General features: G+C 40.6%; 1 protein-coding gene across 11 annotated transcripts in view; it reads left to right on the plus strand.

Moving 5' to 3' along the window:
• LOC143299541 (inositol 1,4,5-trisphosphate-gated calcium channel ITPR1-like) overlaps positions 1-21,940 on the plus strand; it is a 139,474-nt gene that overhangs the window by 34,227 nt on the left and 83,307 nt on the right. For 7 of the 11 annotated variants that reach the window (XM_076612815.1, XM_076612813.1, XM_076612814.1 and 4 more), the window contains exons 6-20: positions 524-706; positions 2,734-2,880; positions 3,451-3,546; positions 4,161-4,321; positions 5,099-5,198; positions 6,551-6,711; positions 9,431-9,596; positions 12,823-12,972; positions 13,580-13,752; positions 14,683-14,802; positions 15,849-16,049; positions 16,553-16,648; positions 17,656-17,811; positions 18,991-19,135; positions 20,942-21,080. In XM_076612815.1, coding sequence (XP_076468930.1) covers positions 524-706; positions 2,734-2,880; positions 3,451-3,546; positions 4,161-4,321; positions 5,099-5,198; positions 6,551-6,711; positions 9,431-9,596; positions 12,823-12,972; positions 13,580-13,752; positions 14,683-14,802; positions 15,849-16,049; positions 16,553-16,648; positions 17,656-17,811; positions 18,991-19,135; positions 20,942-21,080 — 2,194 coding nt within the window. The remainder of the gene's footprint in view (positions 1-523; positions 707-2,733; positions 2,881-3,450; positions 3,547-4,160; positions 4,322-5,098; positions 5,199-6,550; positions 6,712-9,430; positions 9,597-12,822; positions 12,973-13,579; positions 13,753-14,682; positions 14,803-15,848; positions 16,050-16,552; positions 16,649-17,655; positions 17,812-18,990; positions 19,136-20,941; positions 21,081-21,940) is intronic. The other 4 variants (XM_076612816.1, XM_076612822.1, XM_076612820.1 and 1 more) reach the window with 1 other exon arrangement.

Here is a 21,940-nt window from a genome sequence, read left to right on the forward strand (position 1 = left end):
ATTTTACCCGCTCCACTCAGGTGTGAACTGATACCTGACTTTTGTAGGGGAAAATGAACATGATGGAATTAGAGATTGGGCGCTGCTTTCCTGTGCTGAGCCCTAGGCAAAGAGGGTATGAATTCACTGCCCTGATGGCTGTAACCTTTACCCTTTAACCTGTCTTGTCTTCGTTTCAGATCGTTGTGGGGGACAAGGTGGTACTGAACCTACTGCCCACATAGCTGTAACCCTTAACCTTTAACCTGTCTTGTCTTCGTTTCAGATCGTTGTGGGGGACAAGGTGGTACTGAACCTACTGCCCACATAGCTGTAACCCTTAACCTTTAACCTGTCTTGTCTTGGTTCCAGATTGTTGTGGGGGACAAGGTGGTACTGAACCTACTGCCCTGATGGCTGTAACCCTTAACCTTTAACCTGTCTTGTCTCCATTGCAGATTGTTGTGGGGGACAAGGTGGTACTGAACCTACTGCCCTGATGGCTGTAACCTTTACCCTTTAACCTGTCTTGTCTCCGTTCCAGATCGTTGTGGGGGACAAGGTGGTACTGAACCCGGTGAACGCAGAGCAACCGCTGCACGCCAGCAACTGTGACCTGCCAGACCACCCGGGGTGCAAGGAGGTCAACTCCCTCAACTGCAACACCTGCTGGAAGGTGACCCTCTTCATGGACAACCGGGAGAACCAGGAGGACATTCTGAAAGGGGTGAGGCTGTCCTGCTTGTTGGGGGATGTCTGGTTATCGTTGTGCGGGTGTTGTGCTGTTGTGTGGGTTGTGTGATGACTGTCAGCCACCTGTTGCCTCCACACCCTCCAACACACATGTACAATAAAGTTCGGTCTATTGAGCACACTCGTATATAAGCCGCACCCACTAAAATTTGGAAAAAATTGAACTTTATACATACATAAGCCGCATTGGCTTATAAGCCGCACTTATTTCCGGTACCAGAACACATACTGATACTACAGAAAAGCTGTCAATACTGTAGGTTATGAAATAAACACAAGCGGGAACAACACAAAGAAAAGCAAGCGAAAATACTGCTTGTGCCACAAAAAAGTAATAAATAAACACAACGAAAATAAGATCCATAATTTACGGATAGTCACATTTATTCAACGTCATCCTGCTCACTGAATCCACTGAAATCTTTGTCTTCAGTGTCCAAGTTGAAGAGAACCAGCACAGCTTCCTCCGCCATCTTGTCACTGACTTAGCCTCGCTTTCACTTCATGAACATGAAGGTGGAGGTTGCTGCTGGTTCGTCGCTTGCACTGTCGTCTGCTAGGTCGATCGCTTTCAGTTTGAAGGCTGCATCATAGGCATAACGTCGCGTTTTCGGCATGATGAGGGTGTACGCTTGAGCAGAGTAGAACTGAATGCTGATCTGAAGGCTTCAATGTGTGTGGATTTGGTTTATAAAACGTGAACAGTTAGCACACCATCCTGAAGCTCATCCAAAAATTCATGGACAGAAATCATAATTTTGGTGAGTTGAAGGGCAGCTAAGAATAGACGAGAACGTGACACTCCTGAGATCTTTAAAATCCTCAAATAAGCTGCATCATTGTATAAGCCGCAGAGGTTGAAGCTGGAGTAAAAAGTTGCAGCTTATAGACCGAATTTTACGGTACATATGTCACAGACAGATACAGACACACAGACACAGACACACACACTCTCACACACACACACACACACATACACACACACACACACACACACACACACACACACTCACACTCACACTCACACACTCACACACTCACACACACACACACACACTCACACATGCAAGCATGCATGCATGCACAGGTGCGTGCACGCACACACACACTCCCACACTCTCACACATGCACACAATCATTCACTCTCTCTCTCTCTCTTCACACACACACACACTATGCTTGCTTTCCAGGTGTGGAAGATGCAAAATGAAATGATCACCGTGACAGTATAGAGATTTGCTTTACATTTGCAATCTGAAACAGTATTAACAGTTTTCATTTAGGGGAAAAAAGTCCTTTTTCCCTAAATGTAATGACTACTATTAATGCTTGATTTTTATTTTCAGAACTTGTAAATGGTGATGTGCATTTGGGTTTTGTATGCCAGTTGTTTATAACATTGTGTATTATATGATTATGTTTGAGAATAGGTTGCCTCTTTTTAATCCTGTAGTGAGAAATTGACAGAGTAGTCAGCATCAGAGGCACTTTCTGGTTTTGTGTGCATGAATGTATAGGTAATATTTTCCTGTTCCACCTCCCACCCAAACACACATTTTTTTTCCTATGTGCAGTTTTATTTGTTTTTCCTATCAAAGTGGATTTTCTACAGAATTTTGCCAGGGACATCCCTTTGTTGCCGTGGGTTCTTTTACATGCGCTGAGTGCATGCTGCACATGTGGCCTCGGTTTATTGTCTCCTCCAAATGACTAGCGGCCAGACCACCACACTAGGTCTAGTGGAGGGGGAGAAAATACCGGCGAATAAGCCGTGATTCAAACTAGCGCACTCAGATTCTATCGCTTCCTATGCGGACACATTACCGCTAGGCCATCACTCCACATTTTCAGCTTTGATATGGCCCTGTGAGGCTAAGCAACAGTGATGCAACAATGATAAATGAATAAATAAAGAAATAAATGAGTAAATGACATAATCAGCAATGATAAATTAATAGATAGATTAATAAATATATAAGTATGTGAATGAATGGTGTGCAGGGAGACGTGGTCAGGTTGTTCCATGCAGAGCAGGAGAAGTTTCTGACGGCGGATGAATATCGCAAACAGCAGCACGTCTTTCTTCGAACCACTGGCAGAACGTCTGCCACAGCGGCCACCAGTTCCAAAGCATTGTGGGAAGTGGAGGTACATATATCATTGTCATTGTAAGCTATTCTATTGTCCGATTATCATAAACTATTTTATTGTCCGATTATCGTTAACTATTTGATTATCATAAACTATTTATTGTCTGATTATCATAAACTATTTTATTATCAGATTATTGTAAACTGTTTTATTGTCAGATTTACTTTGTGTTGTTCTTAGATACCAGTCTGTGTGTACTATAGGTGTGTACTCCAGTTGGTTTGTGTGTAAATCCATGTGCACTGTGTGTACTACAGGTAGTTTGTTTGTAAGAGTGCACTACCGGTGGTTTGTTTGTAAGTCCTTGTGCACAGTGTGTGCTACAGGTGTTCTGTGTGTAAGTCCATGTGCACTATGTATATCACAGGTGTTCAGTGAAAAATCCATGTGCACTATGTGTACTACAGGTGCGCTGTGTGTAAATCCATGTGCACTATGTGTACTACAGGTACTCTGTGTCTAAGTCCATGTGCACTGTGTGCACTACAGGTGGTTTGTAGGTCCATGTGCAGTGTGTGTACTACAGGTGCTCTTTGTGTAAGTGCATGTGTATAGTGTGCGGTGCAGGTGGTTCAGCATGACCCATGTCGGGGAGGGGCAGGCCACTGGAACAGTCTGTTTCGCTTCAAACACCTGGCCACAGGACTGTACTTGGCTGCTGAGGTATGCCTCTTCTTTCTTCTGTGGGTGTGTGTGGAGGTGGTGGGGGAGTGGTGGTTAGGGTGTGTGTGTGTGTGTCTTTTCCCCCATCCTTTTCCTCCTTAATTCCTTCCCTTCAACAATACTTTTTTTCCGTTCATTGTTGGGTTTCCATAGTTTTTGATCTCTTAAGACTGAACAGCACTTTGGGGTTATGTGTATTATGTAATTCATCTTTTCTTTTTTGCCCCGAAGGCTGGACGCAAACAAGCATACATGCTTATTCCACTTTCCTCATTAAACAGATCCATTATCGTTATGTGATGGTCAGGTATCTGCCAACCTTCCAGCCCACTCCCCCTTATTTTAAAGAAATACATATATAATTTTTAAACCAGCAGATGTGCATATGGATCAGTTTCCTGACATCTTGACACTGACATTGCGTTTATGTCTTGGTTATTACTAAGGATAGATGCTATGTAAGTATCAGTAATAATAATGATAGTAATAATGATGATGATAATGATAATGATAATAATAAGATAATGATAATAATGATAGTAATACTAAGAAGAAGAAGAAGGAGAAGAAGAATGATAATAACAACATTGTCAATGTGCTGATGGTGGTGTAAGGTGGACGTGGACCCAACCCCAGACCCCACACGAAACAAGCTGCGGGGACAGGCCACAGTGCAGGTGTACTGTCTGGTGTCGGTGCCGCACGGCCACGACATCGCCTCCATCTTCGAACTGGATCCCACCACCATGATCAGAGCTGACTCTCTGGTGCCCAGGTGGGTTGGACAGAGAAGGGAGAGGAGAGGAGAAAGCTGAGCAGAACAGAGCAGATGATGGGGCAGTGAAAAAAAAAAAAGAAAAAAGAAAGAATAAGACTGCAAAACTCGTGACTCTTTATTGGCTTCAAATAGAAGCATTTGGTATGCAGAAGTATTATAATGGCATTCACGTATCAGCCATTCAGGATCTGACATATGCTCTGATCCTCTCCCACCTACCTCACACACGCACGCACGCATACATACATAGCTTCCACATGAAATCACTTCAAAACACAATAACAAGACTACCACAAAGCTTGTGCACTCATCCCAGAATATCTATCTAATACTCAAAGAAAGAAAAAAGCAATGATAAAATATCAATGATAATAACAGTGCTAAAATCAATACTCCATCACAAAACGATCACAACAACAATCATAATATTACAATAAAAGAAATAAGATAATGCATTGTTTGTTTTCCCTTTCAGACAAGCATATGTGCGCATACATCATCTATGTACTGACACTTAGGTGATGTCTGTATTATGTTTGGACATGTTTGTTTCACTTTCAGACAACTGTATGTGAGCGCAGACATTTGGGTGATACCTGTATTATGTTTGAACATGTTTGTTTCCCTATAGGCCAACTGTATATGAGCGCAGACATTTGGGTGATATCTGTATTATGTTTGAACATGTTTGTTTCCCTATCAGACAACTGTATGTGAGCGCAGACATTTGGGTGATATCTGTATTATGTTTGAACATGTTTGTTTCCATTCCAGACAAACATATGTGCGCTTACACCACCTATGTACAGACACTTGGGTCCACAGTACTTCCATCCCCATCGACAAAGAGGAGGACAAACCAATCATGAACAAGGTAGTGTTGGTCTCTGCTCATATCTTTGGCTGCAGGCTTGGGTTCACTTACTGTGTGTTGATGCATTTGTGGATTTCTGTAGGTTTGATTGGGTCTGGTTTGATGAAGCATTGTTCTGTGTCGGCTGTATTTATTATTTTTTGGTTGCTTTAGTTGTTTTACTTGGCCTTGTCAGCGTGTTGGGTTTATGTGAAGGTCAGGCATCTACTGCTGTCTAAAAAAAAAAAAAAATTTTTTTTATACAGATGTGGTGTTGTGTATATGAATCAGTTTGCATGCTCTGACAACTTCTTGTAACTGAAACAGATGGAAATTTGGATTGGGGGTTTAGCGAGGTTGTATTTGTGTGTTTATGGTGATTGTGTTTCCAGTGTCAGTCTTACAGCACTGATGTTTGAGTAAGAAAGTAAGAAGTGGTTATTTGGAATGGTTGTTGCAGTCCCTTTACTCTTGATTGAAGCTGTTCCCTTAACCCTTTCAGTGCTAAACCTATTTCATGCTTCGTAACAATTTGCCAAGGGATGTTATGGTCATGGTGGGTGATAATTGAAAAAAAAAAAGCATTCAGACTTCTAATGGAAAATATCCATAACCTATACTTTTCTGAAAGGAAACTATACACTCTGTCCAGTCATGACAATATCACACGAATTTGATGATTTTATGATTGAAAAATTCCAACAATGATGATGGTGGAAATTTCCATTCTAGAACACTTTTTTTCATACTGGAAGGTGTTGGAAATTTCCATCCTAGAACACTTTTTCACACTGGAAGGTGTCGGAAATTTCCATCCTAGAACACTTTTTTTCACACTGAAAGGTGTCTGAAATTACCATCCTAGAACACTTTTTCACACTGGAAGGTGTTGGAAATTTCCATCCTGGAACAACTTTTTTCACACTGGAAGGTGTCTGAAATTACCATCCTGGAACAGTTTTTTTCACACTGGAAGGTGTTGGAAATTTCCATCCTAGAAACACTTTTTTTTTTCACCTTGGAAGGTGTCGGAAATTTCCATCCTAGAACACTTTTTTTTTCACTCTGGAAGGTGTTGGAAATTTCCATCCTAGAACACTGTTTTCACCTTGGAAGGTGTCGGAAATTTCCATCCTGGAACACCTTTTTTCACACTGGAAGGTGTTGGAAATTACCATCCTAGAACACTTTTTCACACTGGAAGGTGTCGGAAATTTCCATCCTAGAACACTTTTTCACACTGGAAGGTGTTGGAAATTTCGTCAAAAATTTTGGTTCATCTGAAACAACATGGAAAATGAAAATGACATGTAGAGTACACATTTCTAGTTTAAAATTGATCAGTCTCTGTAATGTGACTGTTGCGTGTTCAGGTGGGGTGTGCCAAAATCAAGGAGGACAAGGAGGCGTTTGCCATTGTGCCGGTGTCGGCACAGGAGGTGAGGGACCTTGACTTTGCCAATGACGCGGCCAAGGTCCTCACAGACATCGCCAACAAGCTGGAACGCTCCGCCATCACGCAGAACGAGAGGAGGTAACTCAGTTTTTCAGCATCAAAGGATGGGATTCATTGTGTTGTGTTGTATTTTGTTGTGTTGGGTTGTATTGTATTGTATTGCTTTGCATTACTCTTTGTCACAACAGATTTCTTTGTATTGTGTTGTTATGTTTTGCATTGCATTACCCTTTGTCACAACAGATTTCTCTGTATTGTGTTGTGTTGTATTGCATTGCATTACCCTTTGGCACAACAGATTTCTCTGTATTGTGTTGTTTTGCATTGCATTACCCTTTGTCACAACAGATTTCTCTGTTGTGTTGTATTGCATTGCATTGCATTGTATTACCGTTTGGCACAACAGATTTCTCTGTATTGTGTTGCATTGCATTGCATTACCCTTTGGCACAACAGATTTCTCTGTATTGTGTTGTATTGCATTGCATTACCCTTTGGCACAACAGATTTCTCTGTATTTTGTTGTGTTGCATTACCCTTTGTCACAACAAATTTCTCTGTGTGAAAGTTGGGCTGCTTTACTTTGTGGATGTGTGTCACAACAATGCTTTGCCACCTTTTTTTCTTTCTTCTGCTTGAAAGTGAGCTTGTCTACCCTGAAGTGCACAGTTTATTGCCATTGTTTACACACTGCAAGGTGTTTCTGTTTTGCTTTGTTTCTGGTCTTGCGTGCATGTCATGTGTTCAGTTCTTTATGTTCAAGCTTGACGATGATGTTAAAGTCTTAATTTGATAAAAATAGTGTGATCCCAGATAATAGGTGTGAGCTGCCATTGAATTAATTGATTCTTTTATGTAGAGGAGAACGGAGTAATGAATAGGTTATGTGGAGTTTTTCAGCTCCTCAAAACGAGCAGATAAAACTTTAGAGCTGAGAAGTGATGGGCGCAGCAGCCAAGAAATCCTTGCTTCTTTTCAGTTACTGAGATTAATAATGATAACAATAACTTCTGTGCTCACTCATAAAGATAAAACAAAATTCTTCTGTTGTGTTCAATGTAAAGAAGACAGAAAAACAAAGGAACAAAAAAGTAGAAGCAAGCATTGGCCTTGTCTGGCAAAGAGCACAGTTTTCTGGAGAAGTGTAATTTGTTCTTATATACAAATCTAAAGTAGGCTTTAAAGGCATTGGGTGAATGCAAAGGTTATTTGTTCCTTTTTCAAGAGAAAAAGCATTCTTTGACTCTCATATGTAGTCTGTGTTTTAACCTGGTGTTCGGTTGTCTGTCTGTGTGTCTGTGTGTCCATGGTAAACTTTAACATTGCCATTTTCTCTTGAAATACTTTGTCTGCCAATACCAAATTTGACTTCAACATAGTATGAAAATAAATCTTCACAGTCATATGAATAACAGGTTGTAAATCTCTTGAATTAAACCGTTTTTTCCAAATCATTAACGGTTTATTTCATTGAGGTTTGTTCCGAAATCTGAAAATTCTGAAAAAAACGTTTTCCCACTGAGTTAGGCCTGCTAGCAGGTAGGTTGTCTTCGAAGACATGACCTCGTTTTTCTTGTTCACAATTAAAAGGAAAGAAATACAAATTTTGGACAGAACACATACAGTAATACTAACTAACCCATTGATGTCTTTACTGCATTTTAGAGTGGACACTGAATTAACTGGAATGAACATAAAAGAAAAATTGAACTGATCATTTCTTTCAGCTCGTTGTAGGCCTCGACTGGTTCGTGCAGATCAAGAGATCTACCATGTGTTGCTTTGTGCTTCAAAGTATAGCAAAGTCTCCTTTACCGCCAAAATAGAAGAATAATCAAGATATGATAAAACACACAAAAAACATGATTTATATCGTGTTATTACGTCCACTGCAAGAAAACATAATATTCTTTTAAGTATTAAATTTAGTCGAATGATGTCGCTGCAGCAGTGGGGATTTGTCTGCTTGCTTTGGAACTGAACATGCATGGTTCGATCCCGCTCGCATTCCTTTTTTTTTTCTCCCAAGCTTATTTTATATATCATTTTTAATACAGAGCACTTTTCAGTGATTTTTTTAATATCTTTTTTTTTCTCCTCATGATTCCTTGACTGGATAAAGCGTGAAGCACAATTGAGTCTTGAAGGCTTTGCCTCTTGTTTTTTTATTTTTGTTTTTTATATAGGAGCTATAGAGTATATAGAGCAGTCTGCATGCTCAGACACGTTGAAACTGAAACAGTGTCCTGTAAGTCATTACATTGCTTGAGGTGTGTGTACAGATATTTACCTGTTGATCCCATGCTTTCTGTTTACCTTGAGTGCTTTTGTTATTTTTATTGTTGTCAAACACTGGCATTACTCTAATATGTGATTTATGTATTTGTAGAAGGCATTTGAATTTAGAGAAAAAGCTATTTCCTTATCGATTTGCTTCTTCTAATCAAGATTTGTTTATTGTTTTCGGTTCAATCATTATTATTATATGTTCTGCAAAAGTCATGTGGCTTATGTTGTTAGCTTTTTTTTGTCATTATTTGTTCTTCAAACTTTCTGTGGCTTATATTGTGAACTGCTTTCGGTCATTATTTGTTCTCCAAACTTTCTGTGGCTTATATTGTTAACTGCTTTCAGTCATTATTTGTTCTTCAAACTTCATGTAGCTTATATTGTAAACTGTTCGCTTACTGCTTTGTTTGGGGGCCATGGCCAGAAGTGAATCATCTGTATCTGTATCCTCTGTCTCCTGTATGTCTGTTAGCTCAAGAGTGATCATCAGTGTTAATCTGTCGATAAGGTTCGTTTCCAGGACGGTGACCAAACTCATCTCGGAGGTCCTCTGCTTCCTGCTGGGCCTTGACCCCAGCCAGTCCAGCGACCGTGACCTCATGGATGTTGAGGATCATGGGAAGACGGACCGGGAGCGACAGAAGCTGATTCGGGAGCAGAATATTCTGAAGCAGGTTTGTTGTTGTCAGGTGGTGAGAACGGAAGTTTGTACAAAGAAGGAAGTCTTTAAAGACACTTTCATCAGCATGGGAGGGTTAGATTGTGCATGTGTGTGTGTGTCTGTGTGTGTGTGTGTGTGTGTGTGTGAATGCGTGTGTGTGTGTTCATCTGTGTAATGTGAATCAATCCAGTAAATATAAGACATGTATTGTTTATAGCTTTGGATAGAATCTGTTAGTCCCACTTAATATTCATGGCTTGTGAAAAAAGTTAAGAGGTAAGGTGTGTGTGTGTGTGTGTGTCTGTTGTTGTTTTTTGGTTTTTGACTCAGTAGTGTAAACAAAGTGAGTCTGTGTTATAACCTGGGCCCGTATGCACGTCGATCCGGATAGAGGGCTATCCGCGAATAGCGCCTATTCGGGTGGATAGGCCGCAGATTTTGGTATGTACGTCAGAACGCATAAGCTATCCGACTGGGCTAAACGCGGATAAAGTTATCGGTGCCTCGGGGGTCAGATAGCGAGCCTAAACGCGGATAAATATGGCGGCATTGATGTTTTTCCAAGTGAGACAGCGACGGCAGTTGCGAAGAAACCGCATCTTTCGTGACAGAAAGAACCCGTTTGACCTGTACGATGACCATGACCTGTTCCGAAAGTTCAGGTTTAGGCGGCAACATATTTGGGAGCTGACAAACGAGGTGGAAGGTGAGATACGGCTGGAGAATCGTGGGTTTACCTTGACACCCTTGCAGCAGGTGCTTGTTACACTGCGGTACCCCTGTAATAAAAAAAAACAAAACATTTTTTTAATTTCCTCGCTGGAGAAACTACACCCTGAAGCATTCATCTCTGTATGGACACTGTAAACACAAATATTTCTTTTACAAGTTGCACACACACACACACACACACACACACACACAAACACACACACACGAATGCATACACATTCATTTACACACATGACCAATCCCCCCCTCCCTCCCCCCACCCCCTCGACACACACACACACACACACACACTTTTCTAACTTTATTATTATTATTATTGTTATTATTATTTTTTGTTTTTGTTTATTTATTTATTATTTTTGTTCGTTTTTTTGTTTTGGGTCTAATATCACTTTACAGTGAATAGACGTTAAACTGAAGATTAACACACACACACACACACACACTTTTCTAACTTTATTATTATTATTATTATTTGTTTTTGTTTATTTATTTATTATTTTTGTTCGTTTTTTTGTTTTGGGTCTAATATCACTTTACAGTGAATAAACGTTAAACTGAAGATTAACACACACACACACACACACACACAATAACAGGTTAAATAGAACAATGATGATTGATCGATGCAGGTGGGGCAGTTGGAATAGAAGGACATCGCCATGAATTATCACTGATTAACGAATCAAAGAACAAAGTCAACCCACAACTCACCTCCGATGCCTTCGAACAAATTGGAGTCCGCTCCTATGATGTCGAGAATGATGTCTTCGTACGGGACCGGTGGTGGGGGTGGACCTCCTCCCGTTTTGCGTTCATCCCTCTTCTTATTCAACACAGCCCCTTTCATGGAACGCCATTTGTCTTTCAATTCCTGCACCGTGCGAACGGCCACTCCGCACGCCTTCACCTTCTCGGCTATCTTTTTCCATGTATCTGTCTTCTGAGGGTTGGTTACACTCGGATTCAAACTGCTGAATAACAGCGCACGTTCCACCTGCATCTCTTCCAGAAATACTAGAATTTCATCAGCACTGAAATTTGGCTTCCTAGTGCGCTTTGAATTCTCCATGGCAAGTAATACAAACAATAAAAACTGGGACTGACGAAAACCGACGAAGCACGTACCAGCGGTAGTTCCACGAGGGAGGGTATGTCTAAACCGAAAGCAATGCCTGCTGCACCGCGGTTTTCCAAAGAATCTATAAATAGCGTGCCGTGTCCTGCCCCGTAAACGCGGAGAGCTATTCAATCGCGAATAGGGCGACGTACATACCAAAACCGGAGAGGGGCTAATCGCGTTTAAGCTCCGAATAGCTAACCGCGTTTAAGCCCTAAACACGAATAAGCTAATCGGGTTTGACGTGCATACGGGCCCTGGTGTTCGGTTGTCTGTTTGTGTCAGTTGTCTGTGTGTGTGTGTGTGTGTGTGTGTATGTATGTGTGTGTGTGTGTCTGTGTGTCCATGGTAAACTTTAACATTGCCATTTTTTCTGGAAATACTTTGTCCATCCATACCAAATTTGGCTTAAAAATCGTCGGAAAAAAATCTATACAGTCATACCAATAAGAGTTTGTAAGTCTCCTGAATTAAGCCGTGTTTCCTGTATCATTTATAATTTATTTCATTGAGGCCATTTCCGGGATTCCGAAAACACCACATTACTGAATCCCAGTTGCAGTGGCATTGGCGATGCTTAGTGAGTGGACGCCGTAACCTCGATTTTCTTGTTCGCAATTAAATGGAAAGAAATACAAATTCTTGACAAAACACATACAGTGACACAGACTACATCATCAACGTGTTTACTGAATATGAATCTTTTAAAGTAGATACTCAGTTAACTAGAATGAACATAAAAGAGAAATTGAATCGACCATGTACTTTTCCCGGCGGGTGTAACTAAACTTGTACATCTATCTAGATCCAGAGAAAATGGCTTAAAGTTGCAGTGTGATTGCAGCGATAGCCACGTCTCCTTTATCGCGGACTTTAAAGAATTCTTAATTGCCCTTAATGATTTTTTAAATGCCTGAGATACACCAAAATAATAATATTTATACAGTGTTCTTAAATTTGAATACCGCAATCGATTTATCACCCTTAAAAAAAGCATGCTTAAATGTTAATTTTTGAACATCATTCATGGATCCGCATTACTGCAGTGAGTAAGACAATTTCTTCCTACCCTAACATGCTGGCGCTCAGGCCTTTTTTTTTTCTTTTTTTTTAACCTGAAGCTTTATAATAACAGGTACAGAACACATTTTAATGATTAGATCAATTTAATTTTTTTTTTTTTTTAAGTGTTTCACAAGTGAGTCTTGAAGGCCTTGCCTCTCTTGTTTTATGATTGTGTGGTATCAGTGTGTGTGTGTGTGTGTGTGTGTGTGTGTGTGTGTGGATGGGCATTTGTAGGTATGTATTCCATACATTCAAGTCTGTCTTTGTGTGTTTACAAGAGATTTTACCCTTTTGTGTATTGGTGTTGTGTGTGTGTCTGCAGGTGTTCAAGATCCTGCAGGCCCCCTTCAAGGAGAGTGTGGGGATGAAGATGGAGGAGCTGTCTGACCAGCGTCATGGACCCTTTCGATTCATCTGCCGTCTCTGCTACAAACTCCTCAAACTCTCCTTCAAAAGCTATCGCAAAAATCAGGTTGGCCTGCCGATTCTGCTACAGACTCCTCAAACTTTCTTTTAGAAGCTATTTAGAAGCTATCGCAAAGGTCTGTCATCTGCTGCAAACTCCTCAAGAGGATCAAGTAAAGGTTTTTTGTTTTATTTCTTTGATAGTATTCTTGTATGTTGAGAAATAAGAATATGTTTGTGTGCATTAAGACAAAGTTTTATTTATCAACTTCTTCATTATTGTTTGAAGACATTGGGTGAGTGTATTACTTGTTTTCAAACCATTTGAGTATTTGTGTATTTGGCTGGTTGCTAATTTTCAAAATATTTGAGAGCATGAAAATTGGGCTTGTTGCTAATTTTCAAACCATCCGAGGATATGAAAATGGTACAGTTTTCATGATTTTAAAACATTTTGAGTGAATGAATATATTGAGTGATAAAAAAGGATAGAGTGGAGCAAGGTTTTACCTTTTTTATTAATTTGATTTATAAGTGGTGGGTTTCCTTCTCCATGCTGTTGGTATTGGTTGTTACCCTCCACTCATCTTTTTTTTGTTTTGCTTTTTGGATTATTCTCTTTCTTTCCTGTTCAGTTTTCAATAACGTGACGGTGGTTTCACCCTGTGGTGTAGGAATACGTGGCGCAGAAACTTCCCTTCATGCAGCAGCAAATCGGCTGTGACGTGGGAGCTGAGGACACTATCACGGCCCTGCTTCACAACAACCGCAAACTGCTGGAAAAACACATCACAGAGTCTGAGATCGAAACCTTCGTCAGCCTGGTGCGAGAGAAGAAAGAGTCCAGGTGAGAGTGGTGTGTGTGCGTTGATGGTGGTGATGAATTGTGATGGTGTGGATGAACTCGGGTTTGGCTGTGTATTGGGGTGGTGTACATGTGTGTGTGTGTGTGTGAGCATGCGCGCGAGTGTGTCTATGCGTGTGCACATGCATGTGAGTGTGCGTAACATCATGCATGGGTACATGCGTTGAGGGGTACATGGTTGCATGGGTAGGTGGTTACATGCGCATGACTTAATCCTGACTGAATAATATGAAAACAAACGATGAGCGCCTAAAGGTAGCTGTTATGGCCCATGTAGGTTGCCTGTCGTGCAGATGACTGTGTTTGGAAAGTGCCTAGAGCTTGGTCTCTGACTGAAGATAGCGCTGTATAAGTATTGATGATAATAGGGATGAGTGACAGGGAGTATTGCCACTGGAGCAGTACAGCAAGATTAACAAAGAAGAAAATGATGATGAGAATAATGATGATGATATTTCATTGTTGATGGTTGTGATGAATGATGATGGTGATGGTTTTAATGATGATAGTATTTCATTATTGATGTTTGCGAAGAATGATGATAGTGATGATGATATTGCATTGTTGATTTTTTTTGATAATGATGATGAAAATATGGTAATGGTAGTGATAGCAATATTTCATTGTTGATGTTTGTGATGGGGAATGATGATAATGTAGAAATGATGATAATATTGCGTTGAGTAAGGAATAACGATGATAACAAGAGTAATGCTGACAATATTGTGCTGAATAATGGTGATAGTGATGATGACAGTATTGCATTGTTGATGTTTGTGATGATGATAACGATGATGCAGTGAGTAACAAAGAAACACACTTCAGTTAAGCGGCTCCTTGATCCCAGCCGCAAACTGTTCAGTGTTACAAAAGTTTGTTACTCCCACTATGCCTGTGCATAATTGTTTTCAGATTTCTGGACTACCTGTCAGACCTGTGTGTGTGTAGCAAAGTGGCCATTCCGGTCACACAGGAGCTCATCTGTAAGTGTCTGTTGAGCGACAAGAATGCGGACATCCTTATTGAAACCAGGTCGGTTTCTTTCTCACTGTGTCATTTTTTTTCTGTGTGTGTGTGTGTTTGTGTGCGCGTGCGTGCATGGTTGTTTGTGTGTGTGTGGTGTATGTGTGTGTGTTTCTGTCGAGTTTCCTGTGTACATTTGCATGATGTCATTGTGTGTGCATGTATGGGTGTGTAGGGGGTTTTGCTTAGTTTGGCCTATTTCTTGTTTTAATTTTATAATTTGCTGTCAACAAATCTTTCATCTCCATTCTCTGTTTCTTGATGACTGTGAAATGGACATTATGAAGTCCTGTTGCTTACTGGATCTTGCTGCGGACCTCTTTGTTTGTCACATGATCTGTGTACTAGATGCCCAAGATCTTTCAGCTGCATCTCATTTCAGTTGCTGAGATCTTTCTTTGCTGAGAGTGGTTCCTCCCCCCACCAGGTGTTCAAAGGAAGAATGTTTTTGTTGTGTGTCAGTGGACAACGTGGATGGTCAACCCATGGATCAGTTCTTTCTTTGCTGTTTTTGTTGTGTGTCAGTGGACAACGTGGATGGTCAGCCCATGGATCAGTTCTTTCTTTGCTGAGAGTGATTTCCCCCTGACTATGTGTTAAAAGGAGGAATGTTTGCGTGGTGTGTCAGTGGACAGTGTGGAAGGTCAGACCGATCTCTGGACCTTGCTTTTGGAATGAACTTACTCTTTCTTTGTCAGGTCTCTGCAATCAGCTCTTTCATGTCTGGCCTTAAAACCCACCTCATTCCATGATAGCCTCCCTCCCCTGCCTCCTCTTTTTCTTCAATTTCTCTAGGTTAGAGTTACGCATGTGTGTGAATGACTGGTGTGAAAGTGCTTTGATATGTGTGTCTGCACAAGATTCAGTGCTATATGAATACTATTTATTATGATTATTATTATTATTTGCTTGGTCTGTCATGTTGGTGCGGACACAGGTGGAGATGGAGATGGCTGTGGACAACGCCGACTGTCAACCCGATCAGATCTTCCTTTGCTGAGAGTGGTTCCCTGTCACCATGTGTTAACAGGAGGAGTGTTTGTGTGGTGTGTCAGGTTGGTGCGGACACAGCTGGAGATGGAGATGGCGGTGGACAATGCTGATGGTCAGCCTGTGGATCAGATCATCACGGTGGAGGAGGACGAGGAGGTCATGCTGCTCTGGAACAACGGAGACAACCAGAAAGGCATCCGAGAGCTGGCCATGGCTGCTGCTGAGAACATCAAGGATGACAAGGAAATCATGCAGTACTACAGGTGGGGAGTGGGGGGATGTGTGGGTAGTCCTGGTGGTTGTGTGCTGGGTTTTGGTTTTGTTCATTAAGGTCTGATCAGTGGGTTGGGTTTTGTGTGAAAGTTGGGCGTCTGCTGCTTTTATTTATTGTAATTTTTTTATGTTTGTTTATTTATTTATTATTTATCTATTTATTTACTCATTCATTTCTGTATTTCTTTATTATTTCTTTATTCATACATGTTATAGCAGATGTTGTGTAGCATACATGGATCTTTCTGCATGCTCTGATGCTTCCTTGAAACTGAAACTGAAACTGTGATGGTTGAGCAATCCCACATTGGAAATGCGTTTTCTTTTTGCAAAGTGAAACTTTTTTCTTTAAAGATTCTTCTAACAGACTTCTGTGCTGGATGTCAGGATTTGACTGTGTGATATTTTAGCACAGAGTAGTCCTTTGAGGTTGGGTGGCTAAGTTTAATATGATGTATGTCTGCTGTGTGTGTGTGTGTGTGTGTGTGTGCAGACACCAGCTGGACCTGTTCTCCAACATGTGTCTGGACCGACAGTACCTGGCCATCAACAGACTGTCCCCGCAGCTTGATGTCGACCTCATCCTCAAGTCAGTTCTCTTCTGTTATTACCATGTTGTTTTTTTGTTGTGTGTTTTTTTGGGGTTTTTTTTTTAACTCTTTCACTGCCAAGTTTCTGTGTGAACAACACTCCCCAGCGCCAAATATTTTAGAAACGATGCTCTCAGTCACAGGCTTCAGTTCATGTCAAAACATCACAACACAACGGACTTGTTCACTTCAAACCTGGTCACGGGACAAAGGTTAGTCATTGTTCTGTTGGTGGGGATCTGGCTGCAGCTGTCGAGCTTTGTTACAACGTGAAAAACGGTCTTATCAACATGGTCCCTCGATGTTGACAAAAGTCGCCATATGGCGGTGCACTGTCTAGTCAACAGAAGTCGCCTGTGGCTGTGAAAGAGTTAAAAATTTGTTTACTTTTTAAAATTTTAGCAGTGTTAGTGGTGTAGCATATATGGATCAGTCGGTGCTCTCTGACACTTCGTTAAAAATTGAAACTAATCGTGTTACCTTGTCTGTTTCTTTTTTTTTTTTTTTTCTTTTTTGAGCAGCCAAGAGTGGATTTATTCCTGTCTTGGTCTCTGCCTTTCTCTTTCTTTCTCTTATTTTCTGTCTTCGTCTTTTTCTACCTCTGTCTTTCTTTCACTTATTTTCTTTTTCTCTCTGTCTGTGTCTATCAGTCTGGTCTTCGCGGTCAGACAAGGATGAATTCACTCTAAAAAAAAATTCCTCGTGCACATGTGTGCACGTACACTTTTGCTGCGTGTGATTCGAGGGAGAACAAGGTGTGAACGTGTGTGTGTTTTTGTGTGTGTGTGTGTGTGTGTGCATGTGTGCATACTATGTGTGTGTGTGTGTATGTATATGTGCGTGTGTGTGTGTGCGTGCATGCTTGTGTTCATGTGTGCTTTTGTTAGGAAAGAGTTGATGAGAGTGACGGAATCACATATGAGTCTTAATGCTCCCACTGCTAGAAAAATAAGAAAGCATTTGTGTGAAATGTAACCAGGTAAAAACACCGGTGATATACTGACAGGTGCATGGCTGACGAATCGTTGCCTGCGGACCTGCGGGCATCGTTCTGCCGGCTGATGCTGCACATGCACGTGGACCGGGACCCCCAGGAACAGGTGAAGCCGGTCAAGTACGCACGCCTCTGGTCAGAGATCCCCACTGAGATCTGCATCAAGGAGTAAGTGCACATCTGCCTACAACACACCCTTTTAGGAGCAGGTGCTCTGTGGTACTTAGGCCCCTCAAAAACATGAACGATTGATTACTTAAGTAAGCAGTTGATGATTAGAGATGGGGAACAGAAGGGGATCTTCCATTTCCTTGCAGTGCAACATGTAGTGATGTATTCCTTTGTGTATTTTGTTTAATAAAGTGTTTAAAAGAAGAAAAGAAAGTGGGCAGCTGGGTGTGGCTGTGTATGGGATGAGCAGTGTGGGGGTAATGCCACTGAAATGATGTGGATGTTGGGGCAGTGAAAAATAGTGTTAGAAAAAAGAAAAAAAGTTTGCACCCTTGTGTGGCTGTGTGTAGGGGGCGGGGGTAAGTGGACTGGGCAGAAATGCTTCTGAAATAGTGTAGATGTTGGGGCAGCACAAAAAAGGCATAAAGAAAAGAAAAAAGTTTGCACCTAACTGTGGTATGGGGGAATTGTCACTGAAGTGGTATGGATGTTGGGGCAGTAAGAATAGAAAAAAAAAAGTTTGGCACCTGGTTTGGCTGTGCATAGGAGAATTTGGATTATTGGTGTGGGTGTAATGTCACTGAAATGGTGTGGTTGTTGGGGCAGCAACATCAACAACAATAACAAAAAGGAGAAGAAAAGAAAAAAAAAGAAGTTTGTACATGGGAGTGTAGCTGTGTGTGTGAGACTTATGACATGTGGCAAGGGGGGTATTTTCAGTGAAATGGCGTGGATTGTTGGGGCAGGAAAAAAAGTCTGCACTTGGTTGTGGCTGTGTGTTGGGGACTTAGGACGTCAGCTGAGGGCATTGTTAGTGCAGTTGTTTGGGCAGCAAAAAAAAAAAAAAAAAAAAGTGTTTCTTAGTCATGCTTTATGCCATCTTTGATTGGTTTGGGGATATGTGGGCATGTGTTCAGTTATGAATCTCACCCTGAAGATGCTGTGTTTCAGTCATCAAGGCTCAAGACTGGTTCATTGCCTATACCCAGGTGATCTAGAATATCACTGCTGGATGTGTGCAGACATGTGACACGTGTGTTTCAGTTATGAATCTCTCCCTGACGACGACACTGTTTTGTCATCACGGCTCAAGACTGGTTCATTGTCTATACACAGGTACAGAAAGCAATTCACTGTCCAGCGTGTGTGCAAACAAGTGTGACACGTGTGTTTCAGTTACGAATCTCACATCAGCAAGGTTCCAGAGAAGGAGAAGGTGAAGAACAAGTTTTCCCACACCATGGCCTTTGTGGAGGACTACCTGTGCAACATTGTCAACAAGGCCTGGGCTGAGAAAGAGCAGAACACCCTCACCTATCAGGTCAATTCTCGTCCTCCTCCTCCTCCTCCTCTCAGAGAAGCCAATTTGTTGGATTGTGTTGGGTTGGCTTTTTTTGTATTGGGTTTTATTAGATTTGATTGTATTGTTTTGTATTGTACTGTACTATATTGCACTGCACTGTATTGTCCTGTACTGTACTATTGTATTTTATTGTACTGTACTATTTTAATTACACATACTTAACCGTGACCCACTAGTGCAGACTCCGGCAGGGGTCTGACATTCCTGTCCTGTGCAAACTACTGTCCGCCTGTACTATATTATATTGCCACACACAAAAGGTAGCAAAGTAAACGAAATAACAAGTGAATAGACAAAGCAGGAAAAAGACAGATAGGAAAGATGCAGAAGTGTTCATGCACAAAGATTAATGTGGAAGTAAATAAAAGTGAATGAAATTATTGTTATTATTCCTATTATTGTTATTATTATTACTATATTTATTATTATTATTATTATTGTTACAAACAGAATCTTCTTTGTTCGTGGGCTGGGAATCCCATGTTCACTTGAAAACTCGAGTGGGCTTTTAAGTGTGTGACTGTTTTTATACCCACCATGTAGGCAGTCGTACTCCGTTTTCAGAGGGTACAAATGGAATGAATGATACAAAAATCAACAAAGAGAATAGAGGGATAAACAACAATTTTTTGTCTTCTATCACGTGTGGTGAAGAATGACAGAAAGAAGGTAAAAGGTTAATGGTGCAATAGCCATTGAGGCAGTGAATTCATATCCACTGTGTTTACGGCTTGGCATAGGAAGGCGGGGCCTAATCCTCTCCCTCAGCCGATTTAATCTTCCCCAACCGAAGTCTGGTACCCATTAACGCCTGGGTGGAGTGAGGAAAGTCTGGAGTGAAGTGTCTTTCCCAAGGACACAACACCATGCCGAAACAGGGGCCTTGAACCCTGATCACTGGTGAACGCTGGATCAGTTAATCATACAGCCAAGGTCTAACCACAGAACCACCCTGAAAGAATGAAGAGGTTTATCAAATAGTTTATTATTGTTTTGTATTGCAAGTGGTGAATTTAGCCTTATTATTGTTTTGTATTGCAAGTGGTGAATTTAGCCTGTATTATTGTTTTGTATTGCAAGTGGTGAATTTAGCCTGTATTATTATTTTGTATTGTAGGTGATGAATTTAGCCTGTAATAGTTTTTTTTTTTATTGCAAGTGGTGAATTTAGCCTGTATTATTATTATATATTGTGGGTGGCAAATTTAACCTGTATTATCGTTTTGTATTGCAAGTGGTGAATTTAGCTGTATTATTGTTTTGTGTTGTAGGTGGTGAATTTATCCCGTTTTATTGTTTTGTATCACAGATGGTGAATTTAGCCCTTATTTTTGTTTGTATTGCAAGTGGTAAATTTAGCCTGTATTATTGTTTTGCATTGCAGGTGGTGAATTTAACCTGTATTATTGTTTTGCATTATAGGTGGTGAATTTAACCTGTATTACTGTTTTGCATTATAGGTGGTGAATTTAACCTGTATTGCTGTTTTGCATTATAGGTGGTGAATTTAACCTGTATTATTGTTTTACATTATAGGTGGTGAATTGAACCTGTATTACTGTTTTGCATTGCAGGTGGTGATTTTAGCCTGTATTATTGTTTTGCATTGTAGGTGGTGAATTTAGCCTGTATTATTGTTTTGCATTGTAGGTGGTGAATTTAGCCTGTATTATTGTTTTGCATTGTAGGTGGTGAATTTAGCCTGTATTATTGTTTTGCATTGTAGGTGGTGAATTTAGCCTGTATTATTGTTTTGCATTGTAGGTGGTGAATTTAGCCCGCCAGCTGATCTACTTTGGGTTCTACTCATTCAGCGACTTGCTGCGACTGACCAAAACACTGCTGAGCATTCTGGATTGTGTGCCAGAGTCCAACAGCCCTCCTCTTCCACAGCCTGTGGAGGGTCAGTCTGTGTGTGTGTGTGTGTGTGTATTTCTCTGTGTTTGTGTGGGTTTTTTTTAATGTTTTTTTGTTTTTTTGTTGTTGTTGTTGTCTTTTTTTTTAAATCATACCTTCCTCAAATCAGAATTTCCTTGTGTTGCTCAGTTAATATTTTATTCAGATGGTTGCGAAAATGTCAGTACAACAAACAGTTAATCTGACAATAAATGGTTTCAGTCAGTCAGTGTTTGTGTGTGTATCTGTGTGTGTGTGTGCGTGTGCGTGTGTATCTGTATATCTGTGTGTGTGTGTGTGTGGAGAGGAGAAAGGTGGGAAGAGCATGGATGAGTGTGTGGGTGGTTAGGAGGGGAGTGTGTGTGTGTGTGTTACACTGTGTGTAAATATTGATAATTAGTTTCTGTGTCATTTTGATAAGTGCCATGATAAAGAGCAGTTTTGATTAGATACTGTACTGTGTAAAAATACTTTTATCTTTGTATTGTTATTGTCATCATAATTGTTGTTTTTGCTATATTGTTGTTAGTTTTGTCATCATCATGATTATCAGTTTTCACTTTTTCATCATAATTATTATCATCATTCTTCTTTTTCTGTCCTTGTTTTTGGTATATTATTGTATTTTTATCATTGTCATCAAAATCATTATCATTGATTTCATTTTATTATTATTATTTTTATTATCATCATCATTTTCATTGTTTTCTGTCAACCATAATTGTTATCATAATTATCATTGTCATCATTACTCTCCGCCATCATTATCGTCAGGAGTATTGATGGTACTGATGCTGCTAATGCTGAAACTACTGATGAAGGTGATGATGATGATGAAGGAGATGACAGTACTGATGATGACAATAG

Source organism: Babylonia areolata, chromosome 25 (assembly GCF_041734735.1).
Source record: "Babylonia areolata isolate BAREFJ2019XMU chromosome 25, ASM4173473v1, whole genome shotgun sequence".
Taxonomy (NCBI): Eukaryota; Metazoa; Mollusca; class Gastropoda; order Neogastropoda; family Buccinidae; genus Babylonia; species Babylonia areolata.